This window comes from Eschrichtius robustus, chromosome 3 (genome assembly GCF_028021215.1).
Source record: "Eschrichtius robustus isolate mEscRob2 chromosome 3, mEscRob2.pri, whole genome shotgun sequence".
Lineage (NCBI taxonomy): Eukaryota > Metazoa > Chordata > Mammalia > Artiodactyla > Eschrichtiidae > Eschrichtius > Eschrichtius robustus.
This window is the reverse complement of record NC_090826.1, coordinates 164,804,924-164,832,680: the sequence shown is the minus strand read 5'-3', so window position 1 is coordinate 164,832,680 and position 27,757 is coordinate 164,804,924. Positions and strand designations below refer to the sequence as shown.

Below are 27,757 nucleotides of genomic sequence, written 5' to 3'. Positions count from 1 at the left end.
ATTGACTACATTTAGGGTAACAATATGATTTGAACACCACAGCCACTAACCACAAATTGAATATATATTTTAGAACATTCTTATTATTGATATTATCCATCCAACACTTACATACGAAAAATGGAACTGTGAAAATTTTACAATTAATTAGGGGGAAAAACAAAAAAGTCTGGCTAATACTATGAGCAGACTGGAAATTATTTTAAAACACCTTAATGAAAACCTAAGGAAATAAATGTTAACAATGTCCCGCAAACTACTTATCTATTTAAAAAAATTATAAAAGGGAAAAATATATATCCTTCAAAAAATAAAGTCCCAACAGAGAAAAAGAGCTGGGCATACAATTATGGCAAGTTGGATGTAAATTAGAAAACAACAGCTAAAAAAGATCCTGGGCACATGTCTTGTAAGGTATTCCAAAGTAAAAGAAAATTGGTTCTTTATATGTTTTAAGAGAACATAACAAGAAATGAACATTCTCAAGATAAAATAATGGTTAATACTCTGAGTTTTCTAGACTAAATTACCATTCTTAATAATCATTAGAATAGACTTCCTCCTTGGCAATACTGAGATTAAGTAACTTGAAAACTCTTCTGCTATAAACTCTTAAAAGTACTACATAAAATATAACAATCATTTTTATAAATACATAAATGAGCCTTTAAATAAAGGGACAGTCTTAGGGGCCCAGTAATCAAGAAATGATTGAGAACCAGGGCGATAAACATTAAAGCAGGAGTGCAGTTGGAGAAATATTGGTTTTCATTTTCTAGGTACTTGGCTTTTAACATATACATAAGGACAAAAGGAAAGACCTTGAACTTATAGGAGGTTTGAAGTGAGAGGCTGCCCCATATAACATTTACCCTAAAAGGTATATTGTAAGGAAAAGGTGAATTATAAAAATCTGCCACTCAGCAGAGAAAGATTAAGACATTTTGTCTATCTTGACTGTGACTGATATGTGAAAAAAATTTCCTCCTTTAGAAATTCATAACTTTAGGTCACATAGTCCCACCATTTGGAATTCTAACTCACAGGGTTTCTGTGGTTCAGAAGTTCTCAAGCCAAGAAACTGGCAAAAATACTGGCACCAGGTTAGGTGCCCCTAGAAAGCCTGGCATAACAAATTCAAAACTACCCTGGAGGACACATGCTCAAACTTGGCCACGTATCATTCTCACACATAAAAGGCCATTGAAGATGAGCTCACAGTCCAATAATATAACAAAACGAGGAAACATTCTATTACAAGCAAAAGTCAGAAATCCAAACAAACAATTAGACCTCTAACAATTATCAGTTCCACTTCATGAAATAAGTATGTTTAAAATTATTAGACATATTAAAAAATCAAAAACGTAAGAAAAAGATGAAAAAAATTAAAGAGAGGTCCTAGAAATGGAAAAAAGCAGTCATTGAAATAAAAGATATGAAAAAATAAATGAAATCGGATCCACTACTATACACACTGTAGTTACAACTGCAGAGCACCAAAAGGCAAGAGATCTTAAAAACATTAGAGGATAATGAGAGATCTTTCTACCAATGAATGACAATTAGACTGACAGCTGAATTATTAATACTAACACAGCAGTCAGGAGAAAATGGAATTGTATTTTCAAAGTGATGAGACAAAATAACTGTCAATATTATATTCCCTACCTACCTAAATTATAATACAGGAATGAGGGTTAAATAAAGATATTTTCATACAAAGATTGAGTGAACTACCACTTGCAGCCCTTTCAGCTGAACAAAAGTACTAAAGGATATACTTCAGAATCAAGAAATATAACCTAGATGGAAGAATGTGACACTAAAAGCAATTATAAACAAAGATATTAGTAAACTTTAACATACATCCAAATGGTTATTAATTGGATAAAATAACGACAAAGAGAAGGAGAAATAGGACAACAAAGAGTAAGATGAGGAGGAGGAAGGAACAACTACTTGAAGGTTGAAAAATAAGATGGAACTAAAATACTAGAAAACAACATGTTACTGAGGGAACAATTAGGATTACAATGTTCTAAGTTTCTTGGTTTTCTAATTTTTATTTACTTTTTAATTATTATTTTTAATTGTGGTAAAACACCCATAATATAAAATTTACCATTATAACCATTTCTAAGTGTACAGTTCAGTGGCATTAAGTACATTTACATTGTTGTGCAACCATCACCACCATCTCTAAAACTCTTTTCATCTTGCAAAACTGAAAATCTATTAAACAATAATTCCCCTATTCCCTCCTCCTCCCAGGCCCTGGCAACCACCACTATACTTTCCATGAATTTGACTACTCTAGGTACTTCATGTAAATGAAATCTTACAATATTTGTTCTTTTGTCTCTGGCTTATACCACTTGGCATGTTTTTAAGAAGGTCTATCCATGTTGTAGCATGTATCAGAATTTTAAGGCTGAATAATATTCCAATGTATGTATATACCACATTTTTTTTTTATCCATTCATCCAACGATGGACACCTGAGTTGCTTACATCCCTTGACTTTTGTGAATAGTCGTGCAGTGAACGTGGTTGAACAAATATCTCTTTGAGACCCTGCTTTAAATTCTGTGGAGCATGTACCCAGAAGCGGAACTGCTGGATCATATGGTAATTCTGTTTTTAGTTTTTTGAAGAATTGCCATACTGTTTTCCACAGTGGCTACAGCTTTTTACATCTCCATCAACACTACACAAGGATTCCAATTTTCCCACATCTTTGCCAAAACTTATTTTTTTTTATAGTAGCTATCCTAATAGGTGTGAGGTAGTATCTCATTATGGTTTAGATGTGTGTTTCCCTAATGACTAGTAATGCTGAGCATCTTGTCATGTGCTTGCTGGCCATTCGTATATCTTCTTAGAAGAAATGTCATTTCAAGTCCTTTGCTTATTTTGAATTGGGTTGTTAGTTTGTTATTGAGTTGTAGGAGTTCTTTATATATTCTGGATAGCAACCTCTTATCAGACATAGATTTACAACTATTTTCTCCCATTCCATAGGCTACCTTCTCACTAAGATAACTGTGTCCTTTGATGCACAGAAATTTTTAATGATGATGTAGTCCAATTTGTCTATTTTTTCTTTTGTTGCCTATTGTTTGGTGTCACATCCAAGAAATCACAGTCAAATAAAAGTCATAAAACTTCTCCCCCTGCCCACTATGTTTTCTTCCAAGAGTTTTATAGTTTTAGCTCTTACATTTAGGTTTTTGATCTATTTTGAGTTAATTTTTATATATGGTATAAGACAAATTAAGTTTTTTTCTTTGATTAGGAATATGGTGGAGAAACTGACTCTAGACTTTACATAAAGGATAAATGCTAAAGTTTTTAAGATAAACATTAAAATATTTGAAATAGAATGTATAACTTCCGAAGAAGTAAAGAAAAAAAGAAATAAAAATAAATTTGACCCAGCCAATAGAAGGCAGAGAAGAAATGGGGTGTGGGGAAGAAGCATGCATGCAAACAAACAAGCAAAACCTATAGCAAATAGTACAAGACAATATACTAGAAATAAATACAAACATATTAATAATGAAATTCATAAATGGATTAAATTCACCTATCAAAAGACAGAGTCATCACACTAGATGACAAATAAAACCAAAATGAACAAATTTTTTAAAAATCAGCAATAATCTGCTTAATGCACCTAAACATAAAGACAAAGAAAGGTTAAAAATAAAAGGATGGAAAAGATATACCAGGCATATGTTAAACAAAAGAAGTTTAAGGTAGCTGTATTAATATCAGTCAAATTAGATTCTAATGCCAAGATGATTATTATGATTTTTAAAGATTTATTAACATAATTAGAAAATACCCTGGAAGAGCAATTCTGAATAATACGTAACTAACAACATAGCTACAAAAGAGTTGTGAAAACATTGAAAAGTTCAAGGGAAAATTAATAAATTCAACATCATAAGGACTTTTAAATAATAAATAATAGATCAGAAAGAAATAAAACTGGTAAGAATATTAAAATTTTGAACAACAAAGTTAACAACTTTAATCTTACGGACATATATAGAAACCTGTACCCAAAAGTTAGAAAAAAATGTATTATTTTCAAACAAACATGTAACAGTTATAACAATTGGCCTGTTACAAAATTAAAAGCAATCTTGACAAATGCTAAAAAACTGATAACAGGGCTTCCCTGGTGGCGCAGTGGTTGAGAATCTGCCTGCCAATGCAGGGGACACGGGTTCGAGCCCTGGTCTGGGAGGATCCCACATGCCGCGGAGCGACTAGGACCGTGAGCCACAATTACTGAGCCTGCGCGTCTGGAGCCTGTGCCCCTTAACAAGAGAGGCCGCGATAGTGAGAGGCCCGCGCACCGCGATGAAGAGGGGCCCCCGCTTGCCGCAACTAGAGAAAGCCCTCGCACAGAAAAGAAGACCCAACACAGCCATAAATAAATAAATAAATAAAAATTAAAAAAAACAGGAGCTGTTGTTTTTAAAAAAAAACAAAAACAAAAACTGATAACAAATAGATCCACTCTCCAGTAAAAGAAAACTTTCTATAAACAACCAAATAAGTAAACATAACACTATGAATACTAAAAGGCACATGTCTAAATAATTAATGGTCCACAGAAGAGTTCTAACTAAAGCTGGAGAATATTTAGTAAAATACTCTATGTCAAAACTTATGAAGAAAAGTAAAGCACAAATAAACAACATTAGGAATGAAAAAAGGGCAAAACTACACATGTAACAGAGATTTTAAAACTAGAAAGAGTACAATCTGAACAACTTTATACCAATAAAATTGAAAACTCAGAGAAAATAGATAATTTTCATAGAAAAAAATATAACTTACCAAAACTGACTCAGGAAGAAATAGAAAACCAAAGAGACCTATAACCATTAAAAAATTTGAATCAATAGTATAAAATCTACCTGGAAAACAAACAAAATAAAACCGAAGAAAACAAAACCTCACCAAAGCAAAGGTGATTTAAAAGTGAGTTCTACCAATTATATAAGAAACAGATAACCCCAGTATTATATAACTGTTCTAGACCCAAAATGGGTAAGGGCAGGGGATATGGCTCCCCTGTTTATTTTATAAGGCTAAAATAACCTAAATACAAAACAAGACAGGTAAGAAAAATTTGAGAAGGAAAATTATACTGCAATCTCAGATATGATCAATGTCAGGTATGAATCTTAGGTAACAATTCAATATAGAATTTTAACATGGTCAATCTAGCAGTTTGTTCAACTATATCAATAAAACTTGATGATAAAGTTATGTTTATATCCAAAGAATGGATGATTTAACATTGGACAATCTATGCCATTCATCATATTAACAGACTGAAGGAAAAACACCCTGGTATTATCTCAATGGATGCAGAAAAATCACTTGATTACACAGTATTAAAACCCATAACAAACTCTTGGTAATCAGAAATAGAAATTTCCTTAATCTGATGAAGAATATATACCAACAGCTTATAGCAAACATCATACTTAATTTGAAACTACAGAAAAAACACCAATAAAGTCAGGAAAAAGGCAAAGAAGCTCCCAATTACTACACCAATTTAATATTGTGTTTAAGGTCACTGACTGCATGATGAGAAAAAATATAGCAAAATAACAGTGTAAGGACTGGAAAGGACAAAACACAAGGCTGTGTCATTATCTGCAGATTATAAGATTGTCTATATAGAAAAATATACATATACACATAGAATCTACAAATTATTTTGAACTAATAAAAAAATTTAGTGAGCTTGCTAGTTTCAAGATGAATACGCAAAAATCAACTGTGGTCCTAAAGAAGAGCAACAAGCTATTAAAATGCAAATTTTTAAAAGTTATCCACTTATAATAGCCAAAAAAAAAAAAAAATCCATGAAGTGCCTAGGAACAAATCTAACAAATAAAGGTAATGGATTTACCTTTACCTGAACATTATTATAAAACTTCATTAACAGACATAAGAGAAAACCTAAAACAATGGAGATACCATATTCACAGATGGGAAGACTTCATGTTATAGACAAAAATTTTCCCAAAATTAATCTCTAAATTCAGTGCAGGTCTACAAGCTTGTATATGTGAAAGGGTGTTTGTATATGTCTGTCTATATGTATATAAACTAATAATATAATCCTAACAATCATATGGAAAAACAAATGGCCAAGAATAGCCAAAACAATTTTAGAGACAGAAAAGGAATGACAGCAGGACACCCCCTCACAGAAACTGACTTCTTACAAAGGTATAGTGATTAAGATGGTATAATTTTAACTCAGACGTGAGACCCAAAAAGCAAGTTGAAACTTAATTTGGAAAGTCACAAACTTTGGGAAAGGTTAAAATTGAAGCAACTGCCCAGATAATAAATAATGATCCACACAAAGTTATATAATCACAACATTTCAGAACACCGGAAATAAACAGAACATCCTAAAAGCTTCCAAATAAGGGACGAAGGTTATAACAGAAGTACGGAAAATTAGGATGGCATCAGATGTCACAACAGTACATTAGAAGACAATGCAATGTCTTCTGAATTCTAAGAGAAAAATAAGTTCAAATCCATCATACCATGTCCAGTCTAGATAAATTATCAACCAAGTATGAGAGAAGAAATGAAGGCATTTTTCAGACATGCAAGATTATGAAATATTTACTTCCCCTGGAACCTTTCTCAGGCAGCTACCACCAAATGAGAAGATAGACAGACATGGATCCAGGAAACAGAGGATCCAATACTAGAGAGCGACACATAAATTCCATGATGATAAGGAAAGGTATGTCTAGGATGACAATTCTCATCAGAGAACTGGAGATAGGAGATAGGCCTATCTCCAGTAGGCCTATAGGACAGTCTAGACTAGAATGAGAGTATGCACGCCTCCAGACAAAGGAGCCACTAAGTTATTTACTGTATCTAAGAGGGAAAGGAATTGCTCAATTTCTTAAAGTGTGGTAGAGAGTCTGGGGATAAACTAGTGAGAATTATACAGAAAAACTAAGCAAAGTAAAGGGGTCACTTACTTCAGGGAGAACAAAGAGCTGTCCAAGAAAAGAAAGGTAATTAAAATAAATAATATGGCACAGCTATGAATAATATTTATATAATTATTAAAAAACTGAACAGGATTTAATGAAAGATTATGTGATAATTACATCACTGGGAAGATAAAGAGAAAGTGTAAGGGTTGGTTGAGACGGGTATAAAAGACCTGTATCCTCATCTTCCATGGTAGGAAATTAATAGACAATATCTAAAACTAAATAACAAGAGGCAGTAGCATGAATAAAACAATAAAAAATACATAAGTAGAAGAAACAACGGAAGAAAGAGCTAAAAGATTTTTATGTGTCTGCCTGCAGAAAAAGACAGTTGGAGGTGGGAAAGAACCAGGACAAAGGAATGCTGTTTTTTCTGATGTCTTCCTAAAATATGTAGACATCACATAAAAAATAAAGAAAAAAGACGGTTTCTTCATTATAAATTTCTAAATGGAGGACCAACATGCTATTATGTCCAGGAAAATTATTTGAGACCATTAATAAAAAATGAATGACTAGGAAGACACACTAGAATTTTAGGAATGAATCTGATCAGGGGCAACTCATATAGGCAGAAAAAGTACTCAATGCATTCTGGAATGCACAGGGACTTGGAGGACTGAAGAGACTCCATAGGAGGAGCCCCAGCTTTAAGGGGCTTATAACATGCAGGACTGAGGAAACACTACCTCTTCCCCTGGAATTCTTTCTCAGTGTAGCTCTCTCTTTTCCGGAATTGTGGACCACAACTTTCTGATACCACAGCCTACCTGACTTTAATCTGTGTTTTCTCCACTTAGACCACCATGCTATTTCTCTCCCTCTCATGTCATACCTGGCACTATCCACTTCCCACTATATACTTCAAACACATGCCGTTATCTTAGAGCAGAATAATTACATACACCGGTCTTACATTGCTTGTATGACTATTGTCATATCTATTACTTCTACCTATGTCACAAGCCTCACATTACAATATTATTTTCGCTTTTAATAGCCAGATACCTTTTATGTAAATTTAAAAAGAAAGATTAATATAATCTTTTTCCTTTATCCTGTAAATCTTATTTATCATATCTGATATTCTTTATCATATAGCTAAGTATCCAAATGGTGTAATTTCCTTTGGTGTGAAGGACATTCTTTAGCATCTAGGCCTCTTTCATCTACCTGAAAATGTCTTTAATTCACCTTCATTTTTGAAGAATATTTTTGTTTGATATAGAATTCTTGATTTACAGACTTTTTTTTCTTTCAGCACTTTAAAGCTATCATTCCATGATTTCTGATGAGAGTTCAGTGGTTATTTTTACCCTTTTTCCACAGTGTGTAAAGTGTTTTTTCTTCTGGCTGCTTTCAATTTTTTTTCTTTATCTTTAATTTTCAGCAGTTTAATTGTGATGTAGCCAGGTGTGGTTCCTTTTATCACCTTGAGATATGCTAGGATTTTATATCTGTGTTTTTCATCACATTTGGTAAAGTTTGAGCCATCAATTCTTACAAATGTTTTCTGTTACTATCACACTTTTACTACGATTCTAACTGTATGGATATCTGAGCCTATAATGATTTTGTTTCAATCTTCTTCTCTCTGTTCTTCAGACTGTTTAATCTCTATTAATCTGTCTTCAAATTCACTGGCTCTTTTTTCTCTCATTTCTAATCTACTGGTAACCTCTTCCTGTGGATTTTTTATTTCTATTACTATAATTTTCAAGTTCTAAAAGATCTGTTTGATTTATTTTTCTGCAGAGATTCCTTATCTGTGTAATCTTTAAGACTATTATCTTCCTTTGATTCTTTAAACATATATATGATAGTTTCATTAAGTCTCTGTCTGGCAACTCCAACATCTGTGCTAGCCAGGTTTTTAGTGACTACTTTTATTTTTAAATTCTGTATCACAATCACTTACCCTACCCTCTATTTTTGTTTGGTCTAGTGATTTTTGACTGAATGCTGGCCACTGTCAATAAAGCATTGTGGACCGTATGAATTCTATTATCTTCCTCTGAAGAATATTAAAGTCTCCTTTAAGCAGATAAAAGAATACTAACTGATCTCCTTGAACATGGGTTGGCTTACAGTTATACCCTTTAAAGGCAATTTATAGAAAACCTAAGATTCATCTCAACCCCTTTATTTGGAGGACCACTTTCAAACTCCGTTGATCTTATCAGGACTTGGTTTTAGGCTGTTAGATAGGCTTACAGTAAGTCTTACATGTTACAAACATCTTAACTAGCCGATATTCCAATGTCCCCTAGCACTGTGTCTCCTCCAGCGCTGCTTGATTTCGAGTAATCTGCTCAATTTTCAAATGGATAGCATCTACTCTTTGGTAATTCTCATATGTTCTTATACAGTTGTCCCTCCATATCTGCTGGTTCCACATTTGCAGATTCAACCAATCATGGATCAAAAATATTTTTAAAAAAATTTTCCAGAAAGTTCCAGAAAGCAAAACTTGAATCTGTCACACGCTGGCAACTATTTACATAGCATTTACATTGTATTTACAACTATTTATATAGCATTTACATTGTATTAGTTATTGTAAGTAATCTAGAGATGATACAAAGTATACAGGAGGATGTGCATAGGTTATATGAAAATACTACATCATTTTATATAAGGGACTTGAGCATCTGCAGATTTTACTATCCATGGGGCGGGGGGGGGGATGTCCTGGAACCAATCCCCCACAGATACCAAGGGACAACTGTATGACATATGTACAGACCAACCATCATGAGATAGCCCCATATGGATATTTTAGGCCCTCTCTATGCACAACTCCCTCCTTTCCAATGGTAAGCCCTGCAGATTCCAGCTGCCTCAGCTAACCCAACTCTGATCTCTTCCTCCTCAGCTCTGTAAGACGGTTAAACTCTGCTTTAACTCTAGCTTTCTGCATCAGAGTCAGCAAACTGTCCCAATCCTGGGAAATGGTGAGGCATAACTCGTGAATTAACTTCTCTCAGAGATAAGTCTTGCGTTGCCTGTTGTCCACAGCCTAAAAACAGTTGTTTCAAATCCAGTTTTACAGTTAGTTACAGTGAAAGAACAATTTGGTATCAATTACTCCCTCCATCATGGCCAGAGGCAGAAGTCATATAATCCTTTTAAAAAAAGTTATCTCCTTAGGATAAATTTTCAGAAGTCAAATTACTGGTCCAGTATAATGTGACATTTTCATGGCTTTTGCAATGTATTATACTAAATTACTCTCCAAAAAGTTTCTGCCAATTAAAATGATATATATTTGGATGTATGCTATACAACCAGGAAATTGAGGTAAATACTACAACAATAACAACAACAATAACAAACAGGGAATACTTTTAAGTAAGTGAGAGAATATAAACTTTTAAGTAAGTGAGAGAATATAACCGAGGGGTCTAGGGTTAGCAGAACTAAAGTAAATGGTAACATAAAACTGAATCAGCCTAGAGGACTTTCTGATAAAAGCATTCACTTGTTGAACACTGTCCCTCAGGAAAACCAGACAACTAGTAAAGAAAGAGAAAAGAAATGAAAGTGAAGAAGTCACATTTTCTTTTTCCATGCGGGATTTATTTTCTTCACTCCTCCGGAACTATGTAAATATCCCAAGTACAATAATAAACAGTTCAGCTAAAAAAGGAACAAACAAGAGTCTCATAAAAGGTATAGTGTATAAATCTTGAGATCATTAATATAAGCAGTTGAAAATGGTATATGACTTTATAGACAAGCCCTTTTATGAGAAAGTACACCTAAGTGGAGGGAAGTAGAGCATAGAAAGACAAATGGATGGAAGGATGTTTGATAGATAATGTAAATAGATGGCTTCTAAAACAGATAAAGAAGACAAGTAGTAAGGGAGATGTCTGTGGGTAAAACAGTTGAAGATTTATCTTTATTTACCGTTCCATCTTCCATCAGCTTCAGACATGAACCAAAATCTGCTAACCGAATATGTCCATTCATATCCATCAATATATTGTCAGGTTTGATGTCCCTGAAAAAAACAGATGCATTCAATTTTTAGTTGGGAAAAATAAACATAATCAGTTACTTGGTAAGATAACCATTTTGTCTGAAAATCTCCACTTCTTTTAAAATCAATAATCTAAGAACATATATTTCTTTAGACTATTTCTTTATGGGTTCAAATCCTAGCTCTGATTCATATTAAAACTTTTTTAAACACATGCAATTTCAGTGTTCTGGAGATAAAAAGTACTGTGGTAATTTTCATTCAGGTTAAATCTTACCATTCTTCCTTTAGATTTGCACAGATTCCAATGTGGCCATGGTAGGCCTACTTTCTGCATACAGAGAAGAGCCGTAATTACCTGATACCCACAAAACATACTACCTTCTAGCCCATGAAACTGAATAGGGAAAAATATACTTCCTAGAGCCTGAACATAAATGTAAATAAATAAATTTTCAATTACTGCAGGTCATGACAACACAAAAAGAATTGTTTCACAAAGCTTATTCGGAAAACAATTGAAACACTACTTAATAGTGATCTATATTATATAAAGCTATTTACAGATGTTAAGTCAAAGGCTTGTAAGATATCCAAATCTAACTAATAACAAACTAAATCATGCCAGTTTTTGTGTTTATTTTTACATCTGAATAATAAAAAGTGTTGCAAACCTTTGTGGCAGCTAACCCACTAAAAAGGCAGAGTTGAATAGTTCTGACAGACTATAGCCTTCAAAGCCTAAAATATTTCCTATCTGGCCCTTTATAGAAAAAGTTTGCTGACCCCTGTTATAGATGATAGATGATTGCTTAATACAGACAGGCAGATAGATAGACTGAAAACAACAGCCTGCATAGGAAATTGTCTTCATAGTCCTCCATATTTGAATTTATAATCTCAACTCTCAGAAATGCTATATTAAGAAAAGATTTTTCTCTTGTTCAGAAACATCAAAGAAGTACACTTTAGTGCTGGAAGGAACCTTAGAAATTACCTAGACCATTTTTAGATGAGGGGAAAACTGTATTTTATTCTTTATTTTTAAAAATATTAAACTGTATAGTCATTACACATAACTGCTACTGGTAGAATTCTCAGATTTTAAAGGAGACTAAAGGAATTACAAAGACAGGATTTATAAACATCAATAATATTTTTGGCTATGTAAAAAACAGGAAATATTAAAACTTAATAAGAGAAATAAATTGTATTTATACACTTGTAACAAATAATTAATAAAATGTAAAATATTTAACAAGACATTATAGATAGTACTGCCACTCCCCAAGTATCTCATTACCCTTCCTGATATCACCCCCTTCCTCCACTCCCCAGAGGTTAGCAACCACAATCCTGAATTTGGTGTTTACTATATCATGCATATTTTATATTATTAGTACCTATACATGCAACCATAAGACTATACATTTTTCTGAATGTCTTTAAACTTTATAATTGATACCAAACTGTGTGTAGTCTTTTGCAACTTGGTTTTATTCTAATGTTATGTTTCTAAAATTTATCCATGTTGATACATATTGTTCTAGTTCATTAATTTAAATGCTATATGGAATATTTTCACAGATCCAATTTATCTATCAATGCTCCTGATTATGGAATTTAGATTGTTTCCAACAATTTTAGATTGTTTTAGATTTTTATTTTGCTAGTACACAAAATTCCGAAATGAATATTTTTACAAATACCTCCTTGTACTCATATGGGAACATTTCCCAAGGCTATCTAGACGTGGAATTGCTATGATAAAAGACATGTACATCTTCAACTTTACTAGCAGGATTACTACTAAGGTTAAGACTCTTTTTTACATTATCAATGATCATCTTAGATCCCTCTTTGGTAAAATTCCAGTTAAAATCCCGTGACATTTTTTTATACTGTGTGTGTGCTGTTTGTTTTTGGTTAATCTTCAGGAATTTTGTTTCCTCAGATTTAAGTACATGTGTTACAAATCTCTTCTCTCAGCATGTGGGCTTGTTTTTCCACATTGTTTATAGTGTCTTTCTTACTCGTAAAAACATTGCTTAATGCTAATGTAGTCTTATAATTTATAATTTGTATTTTTTGTCTTTTTTCACTTTTTTCAGCTTTACTGAGGTGTAATTGACAAATAAAATTGTAATATATTTAAAGTACAACATGATGATTAATCTGGTATACATCACATCGTGAAAGGATCCCCACCACTGAGTTAATATATCCATCATCTCATCTCACATGTTTACTTTTTTTTTTTTTTGGTGCCAACACTTCCATTCTACTCTCTCAGTAATACAATATTATCAACTATAATCACCATGCTATACATTAGCTCCTCAGACCTTATTCATCTTATAACCTAAAATTTGTACCCTTTGACCAACTTCTCCCTATTTCCCATACCCCCAGCTCCTGTCAACCATCATTCTACTCTCAAAATTTGCATTTTTTTGTCCTAAGAAATCTCCCTTATCCTCTCCTTCCAGGGCTCATAAGGATAGTGTCCTATATTTTCTTTTAAAAGTTTTAAAGTTTTACTTTTCATTTCAAGTCTTTAATCTCCCTGGAATTAATTTTTGTGTGTAGTGTAAGATAAAGACCACACTATATTTCTTTCTGTCCCAATACCATTTATTGAATGACATCCTTTCACTACTGATTTCTAATAGCACCTCGGTCATAAATCAAGTGGATCTGTTTCAGGACTTCCCATGCAATTTTAATCAAAAATCTTTAGAACGAAAGGGAGCCTTTCGTGGAACCCAGGACAATAGGCATGAACTGGAACTGTCACAGGCGAACAGAGGTATGGTCACCCTATCTATATACCTATACCTAGACTATTGTCTTAATTATGAGAGCTCTATAATGACCTCTCTATACCAGTAGACCATGTTTTTAAATTGCCATGGCTCTTCCAGATAAATGCTAGAATTAGCTTAATATGTTCCATAAAACATACTCAGATTTTGATGGGAATCACAATGACTTTACAGATTAATCTGAAGAGAAATTATATCTTTGCAATATGACTCTTCCCATCCATGTATCAAGTTAATTAACATTATAGACACATATCTTAATTAATGTATATAAATACATTATATATTAGTTATGAGTCTTCTTTTATGTCCTTCTACTAGTAATATTGAATATTTTTCCACAGAGAGCTTATACATCTTTTGCTATTGATAGTCTTGGATACCTTACAGTTTTGTTGCTATTGTGAATAGGATTTTCTTCATAGAAGCATTCTCATTTTGCTTCCAATTTTCATGGGAATGTTTCCCATATTTCACCATTAAGTGTGATCTTTGGTTTAGATTTCCACTAGAAACTCAATATTAGGAGAATTACCTTCTCCTCCCAAATTGCTAAAAGTATCAGGAGTGGATATTCAATTTCGTTGTCATTTTTGGTATTGAGTTTATTTTTCTCTTTTAACCTATTAATACAGTGTATTTTTCTAATGTTGAAACTCCCTGGCATCCTGGAATAAAACCTACATGGCCATACTTTTTTTTTTAATGTGCCATCTATCACTGAATCTAAAACTCCACTGACTGTAAAGATGCACCATTATGGCATGTGCCACTAAAAGAGAGAATAAATTGACTACTATAATTTTAGAAGCCATTTATTTAAAAATTTCAGAGAAATTAAATTGAAAATTACGTTTGTCTTAGCACTCATAATATATAATATATATACTGCTGAATTTGATTTTTTAAAACGTTTATTTTTAGGGACTTCTCTGGTGGTCCAGTGGTAAAGAATCCGCCTTCCAATGCAGGGGATGTGGGTTCGATCCCTGGATGGAGAACTAAGATCCCACATGCCACGGGGCAACTAAGCCCACGCGCCACAACTACTGAACCCACGCACCTCAACTAGAGAGCCCGCGTGTCGCAAACTACAAAGCCCACACGCTCTGAAGCATGAGCGCCACAACTAGAGAGAGAAAAACCCGCATGCCACAACTAGAGAGAAGCCCACGCGCCACAACAAAAGATCCCGCATGCTGCAATGAAGATCCCATGTGCCGCAACTAAGACCATATGCAGCCTAAAATAATTAATTAAAAGTTTTAAAAAAAACTTTTATTTTTATATTCATAAGTGATATTGTGCTATATAACATTCTCTTCTTGTACTACCCTTGTCAAGTTTTGTTGTTAAGGTTTTACTATCTTCATAAAGTGAGATAAATGGCTTATCAAAATTTCAAAAGAAATTTATACAGAATTCAATTATTCCTTTCTTTTTTTTGGCTGCACCACACGGCATGCGGGATCTTAGTTCCCTGGCCAGGGATCAAACCCATGCCCTCTGCAGTGGAAGCATGGATTCTTAACCACTGGACCACCAGGGAAGTCCCCAATTATTTTTTTCTTAAAAATAAAAGAGAACTTATCTATAAAGCCATGTGGGTAAAAGACTGTTCATAGCAGCTATATTCGTAACAGCTCAAAACTGGAAAAAACTCAAATGACCATCAGCAGGTGGGTGGATAAACTGTCACATATTTACACAGTGGAAGACTACTCAGCAATAAGGAAAGATCTGTTGATACTGTTGATACATCAAATTGGATGAATCTCAAAAACTTTATGTTGATCAAAAGACATCAGACAAAAAAAAATATATGACGTATGATTCCATTTATAAGAAGTTCTAGAACAGGTAAAACTAAGCTATGGTGATAGAAACCAAAACAACTGGTGATGGAGGGATAGACGATGCTAACTGGAAAAGTGCACAAGGAAACTTTTAGAGTGATGGAAACATTCTACATCTTGATTTGGGATGGTGGTTACACAGGTATACACATTGTCAAAAATCATCACTGCACATTTAACACTTGTGGACTTTATCATATGTATTTCAATTTATAAAAATAAAAGGGGTGAAGACAAGAAGTACCTTTAAAAAATATGAGACTGCAGTCTTGTGGAGGGAGAACTTTCCATTACAGATTCAGTTTTTTAAACGTTCTTAGTTTATTGAGATAATTTCTATTTCTTCTTGAGTAAGTTATAGTCATTTATATTTTCTAATATACATTTCATACACATTTTTAAATTTATTGGAATAAGTTGTTCACTGTATTCTATTATTATTTGTTTAATCTACAATATATAGTTATATACCTAATATTATTTCTTTGTATCTTTTCTTATATCTTGATAAAAAATAACACCTAATGCTTATTTAGTACTTTCTAATTTCCATGCAGTGTTCTAAATACTTTATGTGCTTTACTTATTTAATGTTCACAGCAACACTGCAAGGTAGGTACAATTATTTTCCCCCTTTAGAGATGAGGAAGCTAAGCCACACAGTTAATGCTCAAGGTCACATAGTGATTGGAATCAGGATTTAAACTCAGGCAGTCTGGCTCCAGAAACCATACTCTTTGCTATGATCATTACTGCATGTGATTCAATGTTTGTTCCAAATCAATTTGGAATTCTTCCTGGTACACCTTGGAAGGTATGATCCAATTTTATTTTTCCCACACACCATTCATCGAACCTCTTATTTAAGACGCAACTTTCACCAGATGTTAACCCTTGTAAGTATTTGGATCTACTATAAGACTTTCAATTCGGTTCCATTAGTCTGTCTTTACACACAGTGGTAATATACTTTTAATTATTAAATACAGATATTTTAATATCTGGTAGGGATTGTCTTCCTCACTGTATATTTATGTTAATATGCTATATATTTCTTAATAAATATATCCCTAAGTATTCCATATTTTTAGATACCATACCTAGAGTCTTTTTTCTTCTACTATTATCTCTTTATAATTATTGTTCCTTTCTACATTATAAATTCCACAAAGATAGGAATTTTGTTCTCTACGAGAGTCCCAGCACCTGGAAAAGAGCCTGACACATAGTAGTATGCAATAAATATTTACTCAATTAATTAGACAACAAAAGCTCTTGATATCCTTCTTGAACTTTCTTGCCATTTGTAGTAGTTTTTAGGTTAATTCTCTTTGATTTTCCAGGTATAAAATAATATCATCTATGAATACCATCTATAAATGTTACTATTCTTACACTTTCAATTTTTTCTTTTGCCTTACTGGCTAGTATTTCCACTACAATGTAAAATAATATTGGTGACAATGAACATCTTTGTCTTGTTTTGACTTTAGTAAGTTATCTATTTAGCATGATGCTGACTTTTGAGGTATAAGATACACGCACATACAGCATGTTAAGGAAGCATCTACCTATTCTTATTTTATTAAAAAAAAGTATTTACTAAATTCAACAACTCTTCTTGATTAAAAAAAACAAAAAAAATTCTAAAATGCATATATTATATGTCTAAAATTTATAAATGGTCCACCTCAAAAAAAATCTTTAAAAAACCCCAAAATACATGTATATAATGTCTGAGTCATTTAATTCAAGAATATGAAAATGTTTTGACTAAGCCACTATGATCATCTGCAGTCAGCAATATTTTTCAGTGAAAATAATTAATGGGTATCAAGATCATAGATAAATATGATAATGTTATAAAGATAATACAAATTGGTCTCTGCTTGTCCAACAGGGAATACAATTACACATTTCATGTAATACGTTGCCTAATGATTCATTCCACATACCAAGTTTATTCCATGGCTGAAAAAGAAGTCTCTCTGTTCCTAAAATGGTCTCTATTTGATTTGATGGAAACTCTCCTAATCTTCTGAATTAATAAAACCTCAGGAGTATATGAACTATGAGCTATTCCCTAATCATCTGTTAGGTTTGAAAATATTTATGTTTTATTTTTTGGGAGGAGAGACAAAGTATAATGCAGATATGAGGTAGAACTTAAAGAATTCATAAGAAAGAAATAATGACTTTTCTATCTAGCTGACATTAAGTATGACCTAAATTACCGGGCACAAGGAAGGCCTAAAACGTATGTAAGTCCACACACTTAACCACCTCAAACAAAGGAAAACATGTCCCTTCCTCCTTTTTCAACCAAAGACTACAGCTTGATCATCTGTGGCTTCCTTTCTCCTTTAAGATTGTCTACCATTTTCATCTAAATCTAATCTAAAAATGTCTGGGAGAAAGTATACAAAATATGATCTGAATTGGGCCTAACATATACAGGAATAGTCCTGGTTCTTTTTGCACTTTAGGTTTTTGAAGTGTGGGCGAAGCGAAACAGAAGCTGCAGATTCAAATCCCCACAAATGTCAGGGGAGGTGTGGATACATCTGCTGACCAATATCCATCATATGAGTCACAAATGCTCTTAACTACTTCATAAGAATGTTCTCACTGGAGTAGAGGAATGGAAAGAGATCCCAAGTGTAAAATGATAGAAAGATGGTTACACTTACATAACTGACAGTACCCTCAAACCCAAGAGGTTCTTTTCTGTCATCTAGAAGAGCCAGGATCAAAGAAAAGCAGGTGAACACCTATCTATTCTCTCTACAAATAATTTGATAATTGAACCATGACTTTGGCAACTTGAAGGCTACATACAGAAGAAAAGGTTTAACAATCTGTAAGTAACAAAACCTTTTCAAGTAAAGTCATAGTTATAAAGTTATCTATCATTATTATATCTGCCCAAGAAAATGCAAGTCTTTATTCTTACATTACCACTGAAATGTATCATCAAATTTTAAAAGAAATTTGAGTGCTTAAAAGAAGTTCTTAAAAATTTTTTTGGCTTTCCCATTCCCACTCATATGCAGAAAATATTCTCTTTAAGATGACAAATAACCTTTTAATTGCCAAATCCAGTAGAATCTTTTCAGTTTGAATCCTATAATGATTTCTCTGTGACATCTGACAATGCTGATTATTCTCCCAACTATACCGTTTTCTCCTCTATTTTCTCAACTAAGACCAATTCTTCTCAGTCTTCTTTCCTGATTCCTCTTTCTCCAAAGGCATATTTCCCATTCCCCTAATGCTGTCCTTCCCTAAGAGTCAGTTCTCAGCTGCTTTAAACTTACAGACAGCCTCTTCCCCAAAAGGCCTGTCTTTCTTGGGCAACCTATATCCACTGAATAATTTACAGGGAACTATAAAGACTCAGCCAATTTAACTAAATGAGTAACAATTCTGATGGGCTATAGACTTTCCAGAACTCCTAATGGGGCTGGCTGAGGCTTTGGCCTGCAGTGCAAACTGACTTCTCCCTCTGCCTAACCCTGCTTCCTCCAGCTCCGCCCCCCAAAGGTGTTAATCCTTAGTACATCTTGCATTATACATACATTCTGTCTCAGTCCATTTCTGGAAAATACAATGTGTTGCATGGCACTGGATAAATGGAACAATGGGCTGGCAAATTCCATTTTCTGACATATGAAGCAAAATAACATCTGGTGTTCAGAACCACTCTGAGTCAGTGACATCTTGCAAATAAGGTGGCAGCCAGCCAACCAGATACCAAGTATTGTCAATAAAGGAAGTGAAAGGGAAATTCGGGCAAAACATTAGTTCCAACCTTGACAATCCATGAAAACTAAGAAAGAGATAGAAATGTTTAGAAGAGATAAAAATCTCTACATTATCACTGTAAAAAAGTATTATTCAAGTTTCTTCCTAATTTGAATATGAATTGTACCACTTATCATGAATTAAAGTTTCTGTAATCTGCAGTTTTCCTTGTCCCCAAGGAAAAGCATTATTTGACTTAAAAGGAACATCTGACTTAAAACATTTGACTTAAAAGGAACAACATTATTTAAAACTCTAAGTCAAAATTAATATTTATAATGATACATATTTTTACTTATAACATTAAGAATAAAAAAGCATCCCAAAACAATGACCACACTGAAAGGGCAATATTCTACAGGTCATTTTTACTTTAATACTTCAGTAGAATATCAGTACCAGAGCATGATTATTATAATTATTATTCCTATAATAGTAAAATGTGGATATAATAACATTAGTTAACCTTCAAAGCAATAGTTTTCAACTCTGGCTGGACAACAAAATCAACTATAGAGGTTATTTAACTATATGTACCTCAGCCCCAGTCCAGACACCACAAATCAGAATACTGCATAGGGATTGGTTACTGAGAATACTAATTTAGGACACGTATCTCTCCTTCCATCAACCTCATGTCAATGTCTCCGATTTGGTTCCTTTTCATCATTTATACAGGTTGGGGAAGTAGGCTCTCACAATAGAATGCTTTTATTTTCTGGTCTTCCTACTCCTCCTCTTTATATACCCATACAGAAGAAAATCAGCATATAGTATTATAATATTACAACTAAAATGTTTATTAAAAGTATATCTTAATTTTGTCAAATACATATTATATCAGTAATAAAGAAGAGAAAACCCACACTGGTAAAATTATGTCACAAACTGCCTTTTTGTTAGTCATACATTTGAATTTTTAATAGGAACATTAATTTGAAGCTCATCTTACAATTAAAACAAGTTATTCATACCGTTCTGTCAATAAACTTTTCTCAAACTTATCTTTCCCAACAGTGGCTGCCCAAATCCTGATCTTTTACATATCCTTCAAAAAACCATCTAGATACAATCCACAAGAGGAAACAAGTAAAACTGACAACCCACACCTACAGTGTAACTCAAAGAAAGTCTACCACAAAATTAAAAATCATTTCTAATTATAGAAATAAATATTCAAATCCAGCAGATCAAACTCTAGAGTGCATGTGGAAAGGAAGACCTGGGAAAGAGACTATGGGAAAAAGAAGAAAAGAGCAGAGAGTCCAGGGATGATGAAATGTAGACTAAACTACTACCCACTGTCACTGAAAGAAAAAGTCCTATTACGAGTGGGGTAAGATGTAACAATGGGGGAAACTGGGTAAAGGGTACATGAGATCTTTTTGTACTGTCTGCAATTTCCTGTGAATTTAAAATGATTTCAGAATAAAAAGATTCTTTTCTTTAAAGCCCGCCCCAAAAAATTACCTTGAGAAAATTTATGGGCTTATTATCTTATGCTCCTCATTGTCTTGTTATACATTAACATAATCTCTTTAACACATATTTATATTTACTTAAACAATATACCACTAAAGAGAAAAACCTTCTAAAACTGTGTACCAGTCAATAGTATCTGATTTTCATCAGTGGACCGCCTATGACCTTGTCCTTCTCAGCCCAGTCGTTTCTCACATTCCCTTTTGCCCATGATCTTTGCCTCCGCTCCTCTGGATAAATCCCAGTTGGCCTAAACTGCAAGAAAAATTGCCTTCTCTTCTGAGAACCGCCTTTGACACTGCAGGCACACCTCAGAAATACTGCAGGTTAGGTTCCAGACCACTTCAATAAAGCTGATATCACAATAAAGGAAGTCACATGAATTTTTCTGGTTTCCCAGTGCATATAAAAGTCTAGTGAGTGTGCAATAGCATTACATCTAAAAAAAACAATGTACATACCTGAATTTAAAAATGCTTTATTACTTAAAAATGCTAACCATTATCTTACAATGCAAGGTTGCCATAACCTTCAATTTGTAAAGAGCTCAGTATCTTTGATGTGTAATAAAGCAAAGCACAATAAAACAAGGTGTCTATCCCTATATTCCCTCCACCAGACCTATCTTGCTAAAGCTCTATAAAAACTGCCTTTCTTTCCTAAGATAATGTCTAAGTCAGCTTGGGCTACCATGACAAATACCATAAACTGGGTGGCTTAAACAACAGAAATTTATTTTCTCACAGTGCTAGAGGCTGGGAAGTCCAAGATCAAGGTCCAGCAGGGTTTGGCTTGTAGTTAGGACTATTTTCCTGGCTTGCAGATGTCTGTCCTCTAGTTGTGTCTTCACATGGCCTTTCCTTGGTGTGTTCAGAGAGAGAGAGAGAGAAGGAGAGGGAGAGAAGGAGAGGGAGAGAAGGAGGGGGAGAGAGATGGAGAGGGAGAGAGGGAGAGGGAGAGGGAGAGTGCGCCTGTGCGCGCTCTCTGCTGTCTCCTTTCATAAGGGCACTAATCCCATCATGAGGACCCTATCATAATGACATCGTCTAACCTAATTACTTCCTAAAGGCACACTGGGGATTAAGAGCTTCAACGTATGAACTGGGGTGGGGGGGGGGGGCGGTGGGGGGGACACATATCCTCATTCCATAACAAGTAGAATATTCCTTGAAACCTCCTCATGTACTAGCACTCTGAATCAAGGCTTATTTATGCTTAGCACTTATCTAACTGATTTTATTCTACAGTTTCTATTAATTAATTAATCAACTAACAATTGAATACTATGTACCACAGATTGTACTTGGTGCTAGGGTTATCAAATATATATCTGAGATTAACCAAGGCATTTCTACTGCTAAAATTAAATAATGAGAAATAGGGGGGAAATAGTTAGTTAATGGGTAAAATTTATCTATTTTAAAATATCATATAATTATATAAGAAATGCTAATGAATAATCATGAATAGTTTAATAGATTTCTTTTCAATAAATATATGACTTGATACTGTGATTTTTATATTATATATACACAATACAGTCATATTTATTGATAACATAATGGTTCCTTCAGCATTTCATGGTGTTCCACAAAGTTCATTTAACATCTATCAGAACTCTGCATTGGTTTTAGATACCATGAAGCAGAAGTGAGACCATTTGAACCAAAACCCAGCATGTTCTGTTTCATAATGAAATCAGCCACCAACTTGCAAGAAAATGATTAGACATATTTTGCATCCTTCTGAAGATTCTTCAAATAATTCTCAAACAGACGGTACTACCATAACAATATGAAATTACTTTAAAATGTATTTATATACTGTTATGTTATGTAGGCACTTCTGTCTTCATTGGAATCTATTTGTTTCAAAATTTATACTTATTCACTTGACTTTTTTTGATAAATACAATACCATATTGTAAAAGTTAACACATCTCTTGAAACAAGTAATTAAAGCACATAATCATTAATGAGTCACAGATTTTTCTGGATCAGCAAGTAAAACAACTAATTGCCACATACTAAAGAGATGCTCAAAATGAAAAGAATATAAACAAGATGAAAGAAATTCACAGGAATATGGCTACTAAAGCCTGGTATACTTGTATTTTACATGCAAAGTAAATTTCAAGGCAAAAAAGAAAAGCACCCTTAGTGATGAGAAGGACCTCTAAATCATGACTAAAAGAAAATTATTTCACCAGTAACATATAACAAGTAAATTTGTAATACTTCACTTCCCTAAGGAAAAAGGAAGTGAGGGAGGATGCCGTTATGACTATATAGTTCTTCCCTTCTCGCCTCACCTCCCTACCAGATGCAGAGTCCCAGAACCAGGGCTCCAACTGTAGGTGCCAGAAGCAAGGATAATTCCTAAGAAGGAATTCTAGCCTTTAAACCTTAATGTCAGTACTCCTAAGGGCCTGATAGGGTGAGTCGTGCCATCATTCCATCTAGTAAAACCAAGGCTGGCAAGGAATACTGCTGGATTGCTTGGTGGTTGAGATAGCCCACTATTTCTGTATCTATGCAACCCTACACTGCATCAATGCATTGAGATGGAGGCACTTGCTAGACTAGTATTGCTGCTGTCAATTTGGACCAGCACAGTGGTCAAACCTAACATTCTTTCCAAAGGACCAAAAGTTTGGGCAAAACTAAGTGACAAATAGAGAGAAGGAAAAGTAACAGCTAAGGATAAAAGAATGAATAAATGGGTTATGCAATAAGGGAATTCCACTATTATTATATTGATGCTCTGTGAGAGGCTCAGAGCAAGATATGATATTGTCTTGGGAGATTGGGATTGACATATATACACTAATATGTATAAAATGGATAACTAATAAGAACCTGCTGTATAAAAAAATAAATAAAATAAAATTCAAAAATTCAAAAAAGATATGATATTGTCTCTTAGCTCAGTTACACCAAATACCAGAATGGGTGAAGCTGTATGTTGCTGAAACAACTGCCTGCCTTCGGAACCTGGCATGATCAAATGGAATTCTGCGCACCTGAGTGGCATCACTCTGGGAGACAATGTAGTCATATGAAATGATGATGGACTAGATGGCTGATGAGTCGGTGGGACACGGGTAACATGCCAGCATCTTCTGACTCCCCACACTGCCATATGGTGTTAACACTGGCCTTGCTGATAAGATTCAACCACATTATGTGAACAGGCCTTTTGATAATAGTGATATTAATAATTAAATGTACTGGGAGATTTAGTTAAAGCCTCCTCAGGATCTAATAAAATGGTCAGCCGGAGGAAGAACTAGATTTCGTTAACCATCAGCTAGTCTCTATGCTAAACAGTTCTGCACAAGTTTATCATATGGTACAAATAACAATAGATCAAAGGGGAAAAACAAGCAATTAAAATAGTAGTACAAAAATATGAGAATGTATGTAATGGCCTTATAAGATGAATTAGTGGTTTCTTTAAATTTATCCCTACCCAACACTGGACTCCTCCTAATGACAGACATATTCACTATGATACTATTGCTGTGTCCATCCTATAAATGCTACACTAAATGTAATACCAAAAAAAAATTATCATTTTGTTGTAAGAGAGCCTTGGCTAAAGGCCAGGAAGTGGCCTGTACAGTGAAGAACTAATCTTACCCAATGAGAGGTCTGGCCTTTGCTGCAGCTGCTGGGAGGTGATCTCTAGGTTCTTGGAATATCATGCCTAATAGGAGTATCTTTGTCTGGGGCCTTGAGCCACCAAACAGATTGACAATGTAATCTATGATGGATATAATTTATTTGGGCCATGTAGTATCAGTTTTATCTCCAAAAGGGACTGGAAACTAAAGGGATCATCCCAACCTCAGGGAAGGGCTGGAGACTGAAGATCAGTCCTGCAGGCAGTATGTGACTGAGCAACCCCCAAAACTCTGGAAACCAAACGCTCAGGTGAGTTTCCTCGGTTGGCAATACTCCATTCGTACTGTCTCATGGATGCCGGGAAAGTAATGCTGCCCTAATTTCACAAGGAGAACAGGAGAGAAGCTCTGGGTTTCGTACTTCTCCTGAAATCTGCCTTGTGCACATCTTCTCTTAGGTGATTTTAATCTGTACCCTTTCCATGTAATAAACTGTAACTGGAGGTAGAACAGCTTTCAGTGAGTCCTGTTGAGTCCTTCTCGCAAATTATTAAAACTAAAAGTGGTTTTGGGGATGCCCCCGAACCTGTAATTGGTGCCAGAAGTAAGGGTAGTCTTTTGAGACTGTTCCTTTTAACTGTGAAGTTGGCCCAAATTCCTTGCAGTTACTGAAATGCCAAATGCACTGTAATATGATGACTATCTTTATATAAAATGATCCCTGTAATGGTGCACATCCCAACTTCACCTACAACTCTAGTTTGACAATTTCTAGCTATAAAATTATCTATTCTTTAGTAATTTCAAGATATTATACAAATACCTCCTCCATTAGCAGCATCAAAAATTCTAGTTTTCAGGGCTTCCCTGGTGGCGCAGTGGTTGAGAATCCGCCTGCCAATGCACGGGACACGGGTTCGAGCCCTGGTCTGGGAGGATCCCACATGCCGCGGAGCAACTAGGCCCGTGAGCCACAACTACTGAGCCTGCGCGTCTGGAGCCTGTGCTCCGCAACAAGAGGGGCCGCGACAGTGAGAGGCCCGTGCACCGCAATGAAGAGTAGCCCCCGCTCGCCGCAGCAAGAGAAAGCCCTCGCACAGAAACGAAGACCCAACACAGCCAAAAATAAATAAATAAATAAATAAAATTTAAAAAAAAAAAAATTCTAGTTTTCAAATGAGACTCAGGACTGTGGGGGACTGAAGGGAGTTTTATCTTAGCGTCAGGCTTCAAAGTTTTTCTATCTCATTGTAAAAGTGTAATGATTTTACATATACCAAGAGAATAACAGACAAATCATACCACAAATCCAAGCTTAAAGAGACGCGATCCGCCTGAAGGCCTTGTGGAGGCTGAGCACATACCTATCCTTCATAAAATCTTATGGGATAAGGGATAAAAAACTCTTTAGAATTGAATTCTGTGTTATTTCCCTCAACAACTTCTATTAAAATAGGTTGGATCCATTTCCTGTAATGCATCAGTACACTTTACCCAAGAGTTAACCATATTATATAAAACAGTACTAACATTAAGTAGATGAGGTTAATAAAAACTGTAATCATAAATCTTGAATATTGAATAAATTCCATGAGGAAAAAGTACGAGTTATGAGGAAATCCATGAATAACAAGTGAATTATTTTTTGCCTTTTATTTTTGGACTAGGGTAAGGAGAGAATACTTCAAAAAACATACTTTCCATCCTAAGAATTTATTTAAGCCAGTACTTAATGTTTAAAACAAACACAGCAAAGCACACATACTCCATTACGTTCCACAAAACCGACCCAATTTGCCTTCAGAGACAGATTCTATCCAACAAAAAGTTAGGGTGCCTGAGACCTTAGGATCCTTGTCTGATCTAAAATGTGAGCATTTTTACATGAATAAGCTATACCAAGTAAAACAACTAAAGGTAAGCATGAAAAATATGAAAACATAATGACAACTTCTGCTCATTAGTTATTTTTTCCTGGTTTAGGTTCTTTACTTTTAATTGCAAGTTCTATCTCATGATTCTTTACTCCTACCTATATTTTGCCAGTGTTTTATTGTATGCATTTTAAACTACCTAAATCCATTATGGAATGAGGTGAGAAAGAAAGGAATAAATTAAATGACTAGATACATAACTACACTATGAGGAAATACAACCCAGTGGGCACTACACAATAAATGATGTAACTCTTTTTTAAGCCTATGTGTAGTCTAAATAATAGATGCAACAGTAACTGTTCCTAAAATATGACTTGACAATGGGAATGCTATGTTGCAGCAACCTATTAACCCATAACCCAGTAAGAAGACCTTGAAAAAAAACACAAGGTTCCCTGTCTAGAGGAAGAAAACCTCCAGAGATACATAATAAAATATATCCACTGAATACATTAGATGAAAACATCACAGTCTCTGCCTTCCTCTAGTGGAAAAATGAGGCAAATATAAAAATAAATAAGTAATTTGATAATGTACACTATCCTATACCTTAACAAAGCATGTAACAAATTACAAAGTGATCATTCATTACACATATTCTTTATATTAGTTCATTTGCATATATATATTTGTTTACATTAGTTCATCCGTACCATCCTCAGGAAAGTGATGTGCCTTGAGTGAGTCTATATCCCATAATTGGGTTGACTATAGTGGACCCTTTAGATACGAAAACTCATGTCTTTTAGCTCTATAGATGCTTTCAAGACTACTTCATTATCCTTTCTATTAATTGATTATAAGGTGCTAAGTGTGATTTTCTTTGAATTTATATTGTTTTGGTGCTGCAATTGTTGATTCTATAAATTCATGTATTTCTCCAAAGTTGAGAAGTTTAGGGCTGTTCCTAAACTTCTGTTCCCTCCCTGCTCTCTTTCTGGGACTCCAATTATATATATGATAGATCTTTTTATTCACCTTTATTTTTTCAATCTTTTCATCTCTGTTCTTCATAGGATACTTCCACTGATCTATATTCAATTTCACTGACTTTTTCCTATAAACCTCCTTTTGATATTGAAACCACTCAGTGAATTTTTATTAGAGATACTGTATTTTTCTGCTCTGTAAGTCCCATTGGTTCTTTTATATTATCTATTTCATTGCAGAGAT

The 27,757-nt window shown here is 34.2% G+C and overlaps 1 protein-coding gene across 7 annotated transcripts in view; it reads right to left on the bottom strand.

Moving 5' to 3' along the window:
- CDC42BPA (CDC42 binding protein kinase alpha) overlaps nt 1-27,757 on the bottom strand; it is a 320,607-nt gene that overhangs the window by 155,642 nt on the left and 137,208 nt on the right. For all 7 annotated transcript variants that reach the window (XM_068541725.1, XM_068541720.1, XM_068541719.1 and 4 more), the window contains exon 6: nt 10,983-11,076. In XM_068541725.1, coding sequence (XP_068397826.1) covers nt 10,983-11,076 — 94 coding nt within the window. The remainder of the gene's footprint in view (nt 1-10,982; nt 11,077-27,757) is intronic.